At 43.4% G+C, this 16,137-nt stretch overlaps 1 protein-coding gene across 1 annotated transcript in view; it reads left to right on the top strand.

Moving 5' to 3' along the window:
- Positions 1 to 8,507, top strand: part of LOC139401370 (microtubule-associated protein 2) — an 88,576-nt gene extending 80,069 nt beyond the window's left edge. Inside the window, exons 16-18 of the mRNA XM_071145672.1 lie at positions 2,021 to 2,102; positions 7,401 to 7,513; positions 7,896 to 8,507. Of these exons, the coding sequence (XP_071001773.1) occupies positions 2,021 to 2,102; positions 7,401 to 7,513; positions 7,896 to 8,120 (420 nt within the window). The 3' untranslated portion in view covers positions 8,121 to 8,507. The remainder of the gene's footprint in view (positions 1 to 2,020; positions 2,103 to 7,400; positions 7,514 to 7,895) is intronic.
- Positions 8,508 to 16,137: the final 7,630 nt, after the last annotated feature.

Genomic DNA, 16,137 nt, shown 5'->3' with positions numbered 1-16,137 from the left:
CCTAACCTCTAAGCCAAAGATAGCCTTTGTCATCATGGGGAACTGGAAAATTTCCTCACGAGAGAGAACTGTTCTTGTTTGACTATCCTTGTGGGGACTTTTGGGGATTTCCAGTACCCACTTGGATAGTACCCACTTGGATAGTAAGCCCCCCCCCAACACACACATTCCTGTTCTCTCGTTGTAGTATGCGCTCTCTTACACACATACCTCCTCTCTTTCTTTGTTATGGTACCCCTTTCTATCTCTCTCCTTTTCTCTCTCTCTCTCTCTCTCTCTCTCTCTCTCTCGCTCTCTCTCATTTTATGGTATCTCTCTCACACAGTCACCCATTAGAGTGCTAGGGAGATGCAGGACTGGGGACTCCAGGATTTCTATTCTGGTCCCAGACTATGTACAGCATCTCAAAGAATCACAACCTATTCCCTATTTAGTGCACTACTTTTGACCGGGTCCCATAAGACACTATATAGGGAATAGGGTGCCATTTAGGATGTGACCTGTGTTCACCTTTTCACCTGGTTCTACCTGGCATTGACACCTCTATGAAATTGTCATCCCAGACTGTTTGACTTGACAGTGAAAGCAATGGAGTTGGAAAGAGCACAAACAGATCTGAGACCAGCCTATCTCCTGTACAGCTGTGATTTCTGTTTCTTAGAGGTGAAAGGGCTAGCTAGTGTAAACAATGTGAAAATGAAAAGATTGATGGGTAGATTAGTTATGCAGATGCCAGCCAACTCACACCCATTGTTTTCACTAACACAGCTCCTTCTTTCTCAATACGTTCACTAGCATTCTGCATGGTCAGGTTCTAGTATAGCGTGTATCTATCAGGTACTATTGCAACCCAAGCCTATATGGAACGTACAAGATTAGAAAACAGGTCAATTGATGGTAGACCACACAGTAGTCATGTTCTATTAAATCATCTTAATGTTTCCCTTCTGATTTGTCACTGTTTTATTGACAGATGCGTATGCTTCTGTTGTGCTTGCTTTCCCATTCACTCATTCACTCACCCTGTATCTGTTGTGCCTGTTGGCATGTTGGTTGGTGTTGGTTTCCTTCCTTCCTTCCTTCCTTCCTTCCTTCCTTCCTTCCTTCCTTCCTTCCTTCCTTCCTTCCTTCCTTCTCTCTCTCTTCATATCACTTATGTGCATAATTGCTGCATAACCTCTTCTGTGTCTTTGCCTGTGGCTAATTCCAGATGTGCATTTATATTGGCTAATATTCTATGGCTAATATTCTGCACCTTTGTCTTTTCAGCCTCAGTTTTCACAGATAAAGCCAGAAGTAAAATGTATCTTTTTCATTCCTGACTGCGGTTGGGTTGGTTGTCATAAGGCAACAGCTCTTCATAACAGAATGAGAGGGTAGTCGTAAATTGTCTTCATGTGCACCTGACGTTTACTACAAACGGATAATAGTCCGCGCTTGACTTGGGCTGATAATAATATATACACTGAGTGTACAAAACATTAGCAACACCTGCTCTTTCCAGACGGACCAGGTGAATCCAGGTGAAAGCTATGATTCCTTATTAGTGTCACCTGTTCAATCCACTTCAATCCGTATAGATGAAGGGCAGGAAACAGGTTGAAGGAGGATTGTTAAGCCTTGAGACAATTGAGACATGGATCGTGTATGTGTGCATTCAGAAGGTGAATTGGCAAAACAAAATATGGAACGCTTTCGACACCTTGTAGTCCATGCCCTGACGAATTTCGGCTGTTCTGAGGGCAAAAGGGGGTGCAACAATTAGGAAGGTATTGATAACGTTTTGTACACTCAGTATATTGTAGTAGATATTAGGTTTTGCTACACTCTTGTCTCTGATGTAAATGACTGGATCTACCCATCTATGTATCCAGTTGACTAGCTAAGTAACACCTGTGGGAATGAGAGACATCTACACGGATTGAAGTGGATTGAACAGGTGACACTATGGGTAAACAGGATAATGGGTAAACAGGTGATCACCAGAACCAGGCACCTCTGACCAGGTGTTCCTCTACAGGTGCAGATCCAGACCAAGAAGATTGACCTGAGTCATGTGACCTCCAAGTGTGGATCCCTGGACAACATTCGCCACCGGCCAGGTAAACAACCTGCTCTACCTGTGTACCAGTATTATAGGTGTATGTGATGTGTTTCTGTTGATTATTTATGTGATGAGTAATTTATATGGGAGCAGCAGTGCTTGTATGTCCAAGGCATATTTCTCTGTCTTGGACAATAAAGTTGGACAAAATATTGATCTTATCTACCTGGGTCACCCCACACTGACAGTTGAGATATATGGGAACCTACAGTCAATCTACAACGCACTTGAACCATGTTGGGCTTGTATAGGAATTAGACTTCTACCTGACTGTAGATAAGGGAAAGAGTGATAGAGCATCATAGGATGCATCTCAAATGGAACACTAATACCTATATCGAGTAATGTAGGGTATATAAACATTATATTAAGTTGCATTGTTTAAAGTGGCTAGTGATACATTTTTTTACATCAATTTCCATTATTAAAGTGGCTGGCGTTGAGTCAGTATGTTGGCAGCAGCCACTCAATGTTAGTGGTGGCTGTTTAACAGTCTGATGGCCTTGAGATAGAAGCTGTTTTTCAGTCTCTCGGTCCCAGCTTTGATGCACCTGTACTGACCTCGCCTTCTGGATGATAGCGGGGCGAACAGGCAGTGGCTCGGGTGGTTGTTGTCCTTGATGATCTTTATGGCCTTCCTGTGACATCGGGTGGTGTAGGCGTCCTGGAGGGCAGGTAGTTTGCCCCCGGTGATGCGTTATGCAGACCTCACTACCCTCTGGAGAGCCTTACGGTTGTGGGCGGAGCAGTTGCCGTACCAGGCGGTGATACAGCCCGACAGGATGCTCTCGATTGTGCATCTGTAGAAGTTTGTGAGTGCTTTTGGTGACAAGCCTCCTGAGGTTGAAGAGGCGCTGCTGCGTCTGCTTCACCACGCTGTCTGTGTGGGTGGACCAATTCAGTTTGTCCGTGATGTGTACGCCAAGGGACTTAAAACTTACTACCTTCTCCACTACTGTCCCGTCGATGTGGATAGTGGGGTGCTCCCTCTGCTGTTTCCTGAAGTCCACAATCATCTACTTTGTTTTGTTGACGTTGAGTGTGAGGTTATTTTCTATATAATGCACTACTTTTGTCCAGAGACATATGGGTATGGGCTGTAGTCAAAAATAGTGCACTATAAGGAAAATGGTGCCATTTAGGATGCGTAAGTACAGTAAGTAAATCACGTGTAGTGTGTGATGCGGACAAATCCTCCCCTGCTCTGAGAGAGTGGTGACTGACTGCTGTGTCAGAGTCCTACAACGTCATCTGGTGGTCATACTGATGATAAGTATCAGTATGTTCAATATAATACATTCACACTGCTACATTCAATTCAAAGGGGCTTTATTGGCATGGGAAAGATATGTTTACATTGCCAAAGCAAGTGGAATAGATAATAAACAAAAGTGAGATAAACATGTAAAGTAAACATTACACTCACAAACGTTTCAAAGGAATAGAGACATTTCAAATGTCATGGTATGGCTATGTACAGAGTTATAAAGATGTGAAAATAGTTCAAAGTTTAAAAGGGAAAATGAATCAACATACATATGGGTTGTATTTACAATCATGTTTGTTCTTCACTGGTCGCCCTTTTCTTGTGGCCACAGGTCACAAATCTTGCTGCTGTGATGCACACTGGTATTTCACCCAATTGATCAAATCAAAATCGAATTTTATTAGTCACATGCGCTGAATACAACAGGTGTAGTAGACCTTACAGTGAAATGCTTACTTACGAGCCCCTAACCAACAGTGCAGTTTCAAAAAAATATGGATAAGAATAAGAGATAAAAGTAACAAGTAAATAAAGAGCAGCATTAAAAAATAACATTATACTGTATAAAGGGGGGTGCCGGGACAGAGTCAATGTGCAGGGGCACCGGTTAGTTGAGGTAGTATGTACAAGTGGGTAGAGTTATGGGAGTTTATTGAAGTTCTATTTGTTTTCAAATTCTTTGTGGGTCAGTGTAATCTGAGGGAAATATGTGTCTCTAATTGGTAATACATTTGGCAAGAGGTTAGGAAGTGTAGCTCAGTTTCCACCTCATTTTGTGGGCAGTGTGCACATAGCCTGTCTTTTCTTCAGAGCCATGTCTGCCCACAGCGGCCTCTCTCAATAGCAAGGCTATGCTCGCTGAGTCTGTACATAGTCAAAGCTTTCCTTCATGTTGGGTCAGTCACAGTGGTCAGGTATTCTGCCACTGTGTACTCTCTGTTTAGGGCCAAATAGCATTCCAGTTTGCTCTGTTTTTTTTATCAATTCTTTCCAATGTGTCAAGTAATTATATTTTTGTTTTCTCAGGATTTGGTTGGGTCTAATTGTGTTGCTGTTGCTGTCCTGGGACTCTGTAGGGTCTGTTTGTGTATGTGAACAGAGCCCCAGGACCCGCTTGCTAAGGGGACTCTTCTCTAGGTTAAGTGAAGTCTTTGTTATGGAAGGTTTGGAAATCGCCACCTTCCTTTTAGGTGGTTGTAGAATTTAACAGATATTTTCTGGAATTTGATAATTAGCGAGTATTGGCCTAATTCTACTCTGCGTGCATTGTTTGGTGTTTTACGTTGTACATGTCTCAAATTGGTGTTTGATCCATTTTGTGAATTCTTGGTTGGTGAACGAACCCCAGCCCTCACAACCATAAAGGGCAATGAGTTATTTAACTGATTCAAGTATTTTTAGCCAGATCCTAATTGGGATGTCGAATTTTATGTTCCTTTTGATGTCGTAGAGGACCCTTCTTGCCTTGACTCTCAGATCGTTCACAGCTTTGTGTAAGTTACCTATAGTGCTGATGTAGGTTGAAGGTTGTTTTTTTGTGTGCTCTAGGGCAACGGTGTCTAGGTGGAATTTGTATTTGTTGTCCTGGTAACTTTACGTTTTTTGGAACACCATTTTATTTTTGAGATTTACTGTCAGGGCGCAGGTCTGACTAGGTACTAGGTTCTTCTGTAGGCCCTCCTTGGTTGGGGACAGAAGCATGAGATCATCAGCAAACAGTAGACATTTGACTTCAGATTCTAGTAGGGTGAAGCCGGGTGCTACAGACTGTTATAGTGCCCTCGCAAATTCATTGATATATATGTTAAAGAGGGCAGGGCTCTGTGGAAAGAAATGTGTGCTTTTTGCCTATTTTAACAGCACACTTGTTGTTTGTGTACATGGATTTTATAATGTCGTATGTCATTCCCCCAACACCGCTTTCCATCAATTTGTTTAGCGGACCCTCATGCCAAATCGAGTCAAAAGATTTTTTGAAATCAACAAAGCAAGAGAAGATTTTGCTTTGCTTTGGTTTGTTTGTTTGTCATTTAGGGTGTGCATGGTGAATACGTGGTCAGTCATACAGTCATTTGGTAAAAAGCCAATTTGACATTTGCTCAGTACATTGTTTTCACTGAGGAAATCAGTGGTGGTCAATGCCGTTTAAGATAAGGCAGGACGATTCTTTTTTTCTCATGAGCATGGCCTTATTTCTATTACAGCATAATGGATGATTGTCATTCATATTCCATTCACCCAGTTCAATGTAACATCGATAGGTTTATGCTACTACATGATAATCAAATTTTCCCTAAACCCATCATGAGGTTGTTACAACCTAGCCTATGAATGAAAGTTTACAGCGTAGGTGCACACAGGCCGAGAGGAAAATGTTAGTGACACGTTCAATATCGCCTTGCAAACTCTTGTCTGCATCTAGATGATCTAGTGTGTAATCATAGTCCAACATTTGCAAACGAGAGTTTCTATTTGACAAATCATGTTATGTTTATCCCTGTTTTGTTCTGTTTGCTTCTGTTTAACAAACATTTTACAACAGAGTAGGCAGAATAAATACACCCCTGATATAACTGAAACACAGTTCACTTTCCTAGCAGTCCCCTCCTGTACTCCCTGTTCACTCATGACTGCACGGCCAGGCACAACTCCAACACCATCATTAAGTTTGCCGATGACAACAGTGGTGAGCCTAATCACCGAGAACAACGAGACAGCCTATAGGGAGGGGGTCAGAGACCTTTGTTCAAGACAAAGGAGATGATTGTGGACAACAGGAAAAAGAGGACCAATCACGCTCCGTTCTCATCGACGGGGCTGTAGGGGAGCAGGTTGAGAACGTCAAGTTCCTTGGTGTCCACATCACCAACAAACTAACATGGTCCAAGCAAACCAAGACAGTCGTGCATAGGGCACGACAAAACCTATTCCCCCTCTGGTGACTGAAAAGATTTGCATAGGTCCTCAGATCATCAAAAGGTTCTACAGCTGCACCATCGAGAGCATCCTAACTGGTTGCATCACTGCCTGGTATGGCAACTGCTTGGCCTCCGACCGCAAGGCACTACAGAGGGTAGTGCGTACGGCCCAGTACATCACTGGGGCAAAGTTTCCTGCCATCCAGGACCTCTATACCAGGCGGTGTCAGAGGAAGGCCCTAAAAAATGTCAGAGACTAGTCAAAGACCACCCTAGTCAGGAGCGCCAAGTCGAGGTCCAAAAGGCTTCTAAACCGCTTTTACTCAAAGCCATAAGACTCCTGAACATCTAATCAAATGGCTACCCAGACTATTTACACCGCTGCTACTCGCTGTTGTTATCTATTTATAGTCACTTTAATAACTCTACCTACATGTACATATTACCTCAATTACCTCAACTAACCGGTGCCCCCACACATTGACTCTGTACCGGTACCCCCTGTATATTATCTCGTTATTTTTTTTTACTGCTACTCTTTAATTACTTGTTACTTTCATTTCTTATTCTTATTTTTTTAACTGCCTTGTTGATTAGGGGCTCGTAGGTAAACATTTCACTGTAAGGTACACCTGTTGTATTCGGGCGCATGTGACTTAATACAATTTGATTTAATTTGTTTTGTTTTACACCTGGTAATTTGGTGGATGGGACTACCAGCTCTCTGTAACCTAGAGGGCAACAAATGGGTCCGTCTCCTCTATACAATGTGTCTTGTAGGATGACAATGTCTGAATTTCCCTGTGTCCTAGTTAACCCATAGAGGTAATGATTTATTTCTGAAGCACCTTTTCAATTACATTATCAAGTGATATATTGGCAGGGTATGGACCCCAGGAAGACTATAATCATGGCAACAGCTAATGGGAATCCTGATAAGGACTAAGGGTCTTGTCTGTCTTTTCATCGGTTTGACTAATTATTGATGATAAAGTATGATGATTTATTGGAACACCTCTCTCTTTCTCTCTCACCATCTTACCCTTGTCTTCTTGGGTCTTTCTCCCCTTCCCTCTGCCCCCCTTCTCCCTCTCTCCATCTGCTCCACTAGGGGGAGGTAACGTGCGCATAGAAAATGTGAAGCTGGACTTCAAAGACAAGGCCCAGCCCAAGGTGGGTTCCCTGGATAATGCACACCACACCCCTGGTGGAGGCCTCATTATGGTAAGTCCCATCATACTGTCACCAAATGGCACCTTATTCCTTTAAAGGGCCCTATGTGCTCTGGTCAAAAGTAGTGCTCGATAAAGGCAATAAGGTCCCATTTGGGACGCACACTGATCAGTCGGACATCAGTCTCAAACAGTCTCCTCCAAGGTTAGCACCACTCGAACCCTCCGTATGACATCTGTGTGGGTATCCCTCACGTGTGTGTGCATCTGTGTGTCTATTCCCAACCTGTGTGTTTGTGCTTATCCCCAACCTGTGTGTGTGTGTGTGTATATCCCCAACCTGTGTGTGTGTGTTCATATCCCCAACCTGTGTGTTTGTGCTTATCCCTATGTGTGTGCCTCCCGTCTATCTCAATTACGCTAACTCCTTGTAGATCGAGAGCCACAAGCTGTTGTTCCGTGACACGGCCAAGGCCCGGGTGGACCACGGGGCGGAGATCATCATGACCCAGTCACCGGGAACGGGTGTGTCAGGGACGCTGTCCCCCCACCGCCACAGCCACCTGTCCTCCTCCGACAGCATCAACTTGCTGGAGCCTCCACAGCTAGCCACTCTGGCTGACGATGTCACCGCTGCCCTGACCATGCAGGGTTTGTGAGAGCCTTGACAATCTCTACCTGGATCTTTTGACCCCCACCCTGCCTCCAGTCAATCCCAGCCCAGATATCCAGGCACCCGGACACCCCAGCCCTGAACACCTTCCCCCTGCCTACAGTCTCCCTCCAGTCCACCCCAGCCCTGAACACCTTCCCCCTGCCTACAGTCTCCCTCCAGTCCACCCCAGCCCTGAACACCTTCCCCCTGCCTACAGTCTCCTTCCAGTCCACCCCAGCCCTGAACACCTTCCCCCTGCCTACAGTCTCCTTCCAGTCCACCCCAGCCCTGAACACCTTCCCCCTGCCTACAGTCTCCTTCCAGTCCACCCCAGCCCCGAACACCTTCCCCCTGCCTACAGTCTCCCTCCAGTCCACCCCAGCCCTGAACACCTTCCCCCAGCCTACAGTCTCTTTCCAGTCCACCCCAGCCCCGAACACCTTCCCACTGCCTACAGTCTCCCTCCAGTCCACCCCAGCCCTGAACACCTTCCCCCTGCCTACAGTCTCCCTCCAGTCCACCCCAGCCCTGAACACCTTCCCCCTGCCTACAGTCTCCTTCCAGTTCACCCCAGCCCTGAACACCTTCCCCCTGACTACAGTCTCCTTCCAGTCCACCCCAGCCCTGAACACCTTCCCCCTGCCTACAGTCTCCTTCCAGTCCACCCCAGCCCTGAACACCTTCCCCCTGCCTACAGTCTCCCTCCAGTCCACCCCAGCCCCGGACGCTTTCCCCTGCCTCCAGACGACTAATCCCAGACTCCTGACACCCTCAACTTGCTTCCAGTTTAACCTGACCCCAAGCCTCGGACTCCCTCACTTTCCTCTAGTCCAGCCCAGGCTCCCTCATCAAGCCTCCACCCAGCCTTCAATTTCCTTCAAGTCCACCTCCAGCCTCGGGTACCGAACAGCCCACCCTGCCTCAACCCCACTCTGCTTCTAGTCCACTCTGCCTCTAGTCCACTCTGCCTCTAGTCCACTCTGCCTGTAGTCCACTCTGCCTCTAGTCCACTCTGCCTCTAGTCCACTCTGCCTCTAGTCCACTCTGCCTGTAGACTGCTCAGCCCCCCGGACACCTTCCCTTTGCCTCCACTCAGCCTCTACTCTTCCTGCTAGTCCATCCCAGACACCCTCGCCCCACTAAACCTCCAGTCCACCCTAGACTCCCTCACCCTGTCCCAGCCCTCAGACTTCCTCAACCCTGCTTACTCATCAACCCCAGCCCAGACACTCAGACACTGCCATCCTGCAGCAGCCTCATATCCGCCGCCCGATGGAGCTGCCTACCCTGCCCTATGTCATCAAGATAAATGAAGAAACAACAACCCTGAGGGAACTACAGACTATTTAGAAAGTACTTTTGGTCCATTTTTCTTGATATTTCCATTACAAGTACCTGTATTTGGTGTATTTTTATTTCTTTATGCTGCATATAGATAGATAGGTATATAAATAGTTAGATGGTGTCGAAGCACTGACCCCAAATCGGCTTTAGCTGTTTGCACAAAATAATCTGGGTAAGGGCCAGGTATAGGGTGGGGTGGTCTCTGTTCAGTGCTTAGAAGCAGCTTTTTCTTGCCATAGGTAGAAAGTCACGTGGCCATGCCCATACAATGCCCGTGCCTACTCGCCAACACGTCTTGTTTTTCTCAGTAAAGTGAATGGATGCCAGACTCAACATTCACCATACATCAAGCATCCTTGAGGCAAATCATGCTTGTCCAACATCCAATATATAATAAATATATAAACAACTATATTATATATATATATATATATATATATATAGTACCAGTCAAAAGTTTGGACACATCTATTCATTACATTTGATTTTTTTTAAACAATTTTCTACATTGTAGAATAATAGTGAAGACATCAAAATGTTGAAATAACACATATAGAACCATATAACCAAGAAAGTGTTACAAAAATGTATTTTATATTTGAGATTCTTCAAAGTAGCCACTCTTTGTCTAGATGACAGCTTTGCACACATTTGGCATTATTTTAACCAGCTTCATGAGGTAGTCACCAGGAATGCATTTCAATTTACAGGTGTGCCAATTAACAGGTGTGCCAATTAACAGGTGTGCCTAATTTGTGGAATTTCTTTCCTTCTTAATGCGTTTGTGTTGTGACAAGGCAGGGGTGGCAAAAGACCAAGTCCATATTATGTCAATAACAGATCAAATAAGCTAAGAGAAATGACAGTCCATCATTACTTTAAGACATGAAGGTCAGTCAATCCGGAAGATTTCAAGAACTTTGAAAGTTTCGTCAAGTGCAGTCGCAAAAACCATCAAGCACTATGATGAAACTTGCTCTAACGAGGACCGCCACAGGAAAGGAAGACCCAGAGTTACCTCTGCTGCAGAGTTCATTAGAGTTACCAGCTTCAGAAATTACAGCCCAAATAAATGCTTCACAGAGTTCAAGTTAATGATACATCTCAACATCTACTGTTCAGAGTTGACTGTGTGAATCAGGCCTTCATGGTTGAATTGCTTTAGAGAAACCTCTACTAAAGGACGCCATTAAAGAGAGAAAAAACTTGATTGGGCCAAGAAACATGAGCAATGAACATTAGACTTGTGGAAATCTGTCCTTTGTCCTGATGAATCCAAATTTGAGATTTTTGGTTCCAACTGCCATGTCTTTGTGAGACATGGCAGTAGGTGAACGGATGATCTCCATGTGTGTGGTTCCCACCGTAAAGCATGGAGGAGGAGGTGTGGGGGTACTTTGCTGGTGACACTGTCAGTGATTTATTTACAATTGAGGTGAACGGATGAGGTGAACGGATGATCTCCATGTGTGTGGTTCCCACCGTAAAGCATGGAGGAGGAGGTGTGATGTGTGGGGGTGCTTTGCTGGTGACACTGTCTGTGATTTATTTACAATTGAAGGCACACATAACCAGCATGGCTACCACAGCATTCTGCAGCGATACTCCATCCCATCTGGTTTGAGTAGGTGAACGGATGATCTCCATGTGTGTGTGGTTCCCACCGTAAAGCATGGAGGAGGAGGTGTGATGGTGTGGGGGTGCTTTGCTGGTGACACTGTGATTTATTTACAATTGAGGTGAACGGATGAGGTGAACGGATGATCTCCATGTGTGTGGTTCCCACCGTAAAGCATGGAGGAGGAGGTGTGATAGTGTGGGGGTGCTTTCTGGTGACACTGTCTGTGATTTATTTACAATTGAAGGCACACTTAACCAGCATGGCTACCACAGTATTCTGCAGCAATACTCCATCCCCTCTGGTCTGTGCTTAGTGGGACTATCATTTGTTTTTCAACAGGACAATGACCCAAAACACACCTCCATGCTGTGTAAGGGCAATTTGACCAAGAAGGATGAGATGGTTTGGGATGAGTTGGACCACAGAGTGAAGGAAAGGTGGCCAACAAGTGCTCAGCATATGTGGCAACTCCTTCAAGACTGTTGGAAAAGCATTCCAGATTAATCTGGTTGAGAGAATGCCAAGAGGGTGCAAAGCTGTCATTAAGGCAAAGGGTGGCTACTTTGAAGAATCTCAAATCTAAAATATATTCTGATTTGCTTTTAACACTGTTTTGGTTACTACGTGATTCCATGTGTGTTATTTCATAGTTTTGATGTCTTCACTAATATTCTAACATGTAGAAAATAGTTTAAAAAAAATTCTAACTTAAATGAGTTGGTGTGTCCAAACTTTTGACTGGTACTGTATATATATGTATATGCCAGCTCTTTGTCAGCAACAACATCTCTTCAAAAAACTATTTTAAAAAAGTGACAAGTCCTTTAAGTTTAACATATACCTGTACAATTGCATTACTGCAAGCACTAGATAATGGTATGATGAGCATGTATCAATTCTAGTTACGGAAAGAGGCTATTTTCTATTTGAAATAAAAGGATTTGAGTAAGTTATTTACTGAATCATTGGATAAAGATATGAACACTTCTTCATGTTTTTGTAGATATTAGTTGACTAGTATGTTATGCTTGTTGAAGTTGACTTCAGACAACTGTGCTGATATTGTTAAGACGTGCATCTTTCAGGCCTGCAATAGAGTACTAAAGGCCCTGTGGCAGACTAGCTTCCTGTCCAGGGGGTGTACTTGTACATCAAGCTGCCTCACACTACAGAAACAGGAGTTAGGCTCCTGCCCATATGGGCCATTCTGGCTCGAACAGGGTTTATTTTACTTAGAGTATTAAATGTACCCTAACTATGTTACTTAACTATCTATCACCTTGTCCGAGAGCCCGTGGATTTCGATAATAAAGAGTCAGGTTACAATCAAGATATTTTTTAGAGTTGAATCATTCCAAGTTGCAGCAGCACATACTTTAGTAGCACAACACATTAGGCTACATCTCCATTACTTCACTTCTCTGTCACTCACACATCTCTCCCGTGAATCCTCCTCACACGCAGGTGAGTCTGGGAAGGGTAGTTTCATATTAAGAGTCCCAACATAAAATCTCAATGGCAATGGCAATGCCATAATACAATTCTCAGATACACATGACATATTTCTGATTATAAAATATATTTTACTTTCAGAGAACTAAATAATGCTACTCTCAAGAGTTCTCTCTGGGAGTTTTTCTTCTAGAAGGCTGGTTTGCCAGTCCTGGTTAAGTTTAAGAGGATGCTGCAGTGATTCTCATCTCACAAATCTCGGTTCAAAAGAAACTTTGATGTAGCTGAAAGCTCACAGAAGCTGTGATCACGATCCATTCACTAACGCTAGCTACAGTAGGCATTGGATGGCCATAAGATCTTTTAGTCCTAAGTGTTTGATGAACAACCCAAGGCTCTTAGAGCAGGCTGAGAATGCACTCAAGAGGGCTTGCAGTTGTCTGAACAATATTGTGAATGAAACTATGACTATTATTTAAATATTCAATTTAGGAAGCAGCTGTGGAACTCTGGACCCTGTGTCCTTACAGTTCACTTCTAGACGCTAGGTTTGTTTTGTGTAAAACATTTATGGTGGGCAAATAAAGGGGGAAAATGCATAAAAAAATACATTTCATATAAACAAACTTAAAAAAAGGAAACTCAACAAATATTGTTGCATCTGTTTGATAAAGTGTTACGGTGTATTTTTTCTGTTGCCATTGTGGTATTCAGCCCTCCTTCCTCTCCTAGTATTCCTGATGTTTGTTTGCTTCTATGTACTTTCTGCATCCCCCTATCCTCTACCCCAACCTACAGCAACTGTTAATGTCATTAAAATTAGATGTACACAGTTTTTTCTCCTGTTGATAAGGTACTAATATTAAAAAATGCTCTTAACAATTAATGACAATAAAAAAACTACGAAGAACACTCTCGTTTTGAGTACTTCCACACTTTGCTGAACTTATAGTTACCACCAATGTTATTACAGTCAAACAAAATGACCCTAATGACTGGTTGACAAAGTCTCCCACAATGCAGGTGATGGCTGCAGGATGACTTTGGCGAAGAGCAGCTGCAGGAACCTCCAGTCGACTGCAGACAAAACTTAATGAGTTTTGATCACGCTTTTTTGTAAAGTTCATTCAGTCTACCTGTTTTTTATCTCCAGAATGCAACAAACTTCGAAAGGGTCCACTGACTTGACAAAAAGGATCCGCTCGAACGCGTCCATTGAAATGAGCAGATGCAAGACTGCTATCACACATTCACACATACAGTGCCTTGCGAAAGTATTCGGCCCCCTTGAACTTTGAGACCTTTTGCCACATTTCAGGCTTCAAACATAAAGATATAAAACTGTATTTTTTTGTGAAGAATCAACAACAAGTGGGACACAATCATGAAGTGGAACGACATTTATTGGATATTTCAAACTTTTTTAACAAATCAAAAACTGAAATATTGGGCGTGCAAAATTATTCAGCCCCCTTAAGTTAATACTTTGTAGCGCCACCTTTTGCTGCGATTACAGCTATAAGTCGCTTGGGGTATGTCTCTATCAGTTTTGCACATCGAGAGACTGACATTTTTTCCCATTCCTCCTTGCAAAACAGCTCGAGCTCAGTGAGGTTGGATGGAGAGCATTTGTGAACAGCAGTTTTCAGTTCTTTCCACAGATTCTCGATTGGATTCAGGTCTGGACTTTGACTTGGCCATTCTAACACCTGGATATGTTTATTTTTGAACCATTCCATTGTAGATTTTGCTTTATGTTTTGGATCATTGTCTTGTTGGAAGACAAATCTCCGTCCCAGTCTCAGGTCTTTTGCAGACTCCATCAGGTTTTCTTCCAGAATGGTCCTGTATTTGGCTCCATCCATCTTCCCATCAATTTTAACCATCTTCCCTGTCCCTGCTGAAGAAAAGCAGGCCCAAACCATGATGCTGCCACCATCATGTTTGACAGTGGGGATGGTGTGTTCAGCTGTGTTGCTTTCACGCCAAACATAACGTTTTGCATTGTTGCCAAAAAGTTCCATTTTGGTTTCATCTGACCAGAGCACCTTCTTCCACATGTTTGGTGTGTCTCCCAGGTGGCTTGTGGCAAACTTTAAACAACACTTTTTATGAATATCTTTAAGAAATGGCTTTCTTCTTGCCACTCTTCCATAAAGGCCAGATTTGTGCAATATACGACTGATTGTTGTCCTATGGACAGAGTCTCCCACCTCAGCTGTAGATCTCTGCAGTTCATCCAGAGTGATCATGGGCCTCTTGGCTGCATCTCTGATCAGTCTTCTCCTTGTATGAGCTGAAAGTTTAGAGGGACGGCCAGGTCTTGGTAGATTTGCAGTGGTCTGATACTCCTTCCATTTCAATATTATCGCTTGCACAGTGCTCCTTGGGATGTTTAAAGCTTGGGAAATCTTTTTGTATCCAAATCCGGCTTTAAACTTCTTCACAACAGTATCTCGGACCTGCCTGGTGTGTTCCTTGTTCTTCATGATGCTCTCTGCGCTTTTAACGGACCTCTGAGACTATCACAGTGCAGGTGCATTTATACGGAGACTTGATTACACACAGGTGGATTGTATTTATCATCATTAGTCATTTAGGTCAACATTGGATCATTCAGAGATCCTCACTGAACTTCTGGAGAGAGTTTGCTGCACTGAAAGTAAAGGGGCTGAATAATTTTGCACGCCCAATTTTTTAGTTTTTGATTTGTTAAAAAAGTTTGAAATATCCAATAAAATGTCGTTCCACTTCATGATTGTGTCCCACTTGTTGTTGATTCTTCACAAAAAAATACAGTTTTATATCTTTATGTTTGAAGCCTGAAATGTGGCAAAAGGTCGCAAAGTTCAAGGGGGCCGAATACTTTCGCAAGGCACTGTAATATCTGCGCATGTGCACGGGTGCGCTTCATGCTGCTACAACATGGTAGCTACGGGACCAAAACTGTGGAGAAGTTTAGTCTCGCACTTCAACGCTTCTGGTTGTTGTGGAAATTGACCCACTACTACTGTTAACTTGTGCATCTACGTCAGTGGTTCTCAATCCTCTCCTCTGGGACCCCCAGATGTTTCACAATTTTGTTATAACCCTGAACAAACCAACCTGATTCACCCAGTCAAGCTCTTGATGATTAGGTGACATTTTGAATCAGGTATGCTACCTGTGGAATAGTTGAAATACATGGAACGGCTGGGGGTCTCTAGGGAGAGGTTTGAGAACCCCTGATCTACATTATCTCGTCGACTGTATCTTTAAACCGAACCTATGACCTGACCCATCACCTTATGCATTACTGCCCCACAGTGGCAAGAAATTACATCCCAAAAAACACAAACACTATACAAAACATAAAAGGCTCCTAGCCTTAGGCTTCTTTCTGTCCCTAAAACTGAAACTAAATAATATAAAAATGACATAGAAAAGTTTTTGTAAAACTTTAACTAAACAAAATCAAAAGTGGATCTGATATAATAATAATAATATAATAACCTTGGTTACCCCCCTCTAAAGTACAGGACCCATACTTAAAAAAAGAGAGTGACACATTTTTAAAATCTTTTAATCATTATTTGAGATGCAACAAGAAAACAAATGTTTCGGC

This window comes from Oncorhynchus clarkii, chromosome 3 (genome assembly GCF_045791955.1).
Source record: "Oncorhynchus clarkii lewisi isolate Uvic-CL-2024 chromosome 3, UVic_Ocla_1.0, whole genome shotgun sequence".
Lineage (NCBI taxonomy): Eukaryota > Metazoa > Chordata > Actinopteri > Salmoniformes > Salmonidae > Oncorhynchus > Oncorhynchus clarkii.
This window is presented reverse-complemented; position numbering and strand designations above follow the sequence as displayed.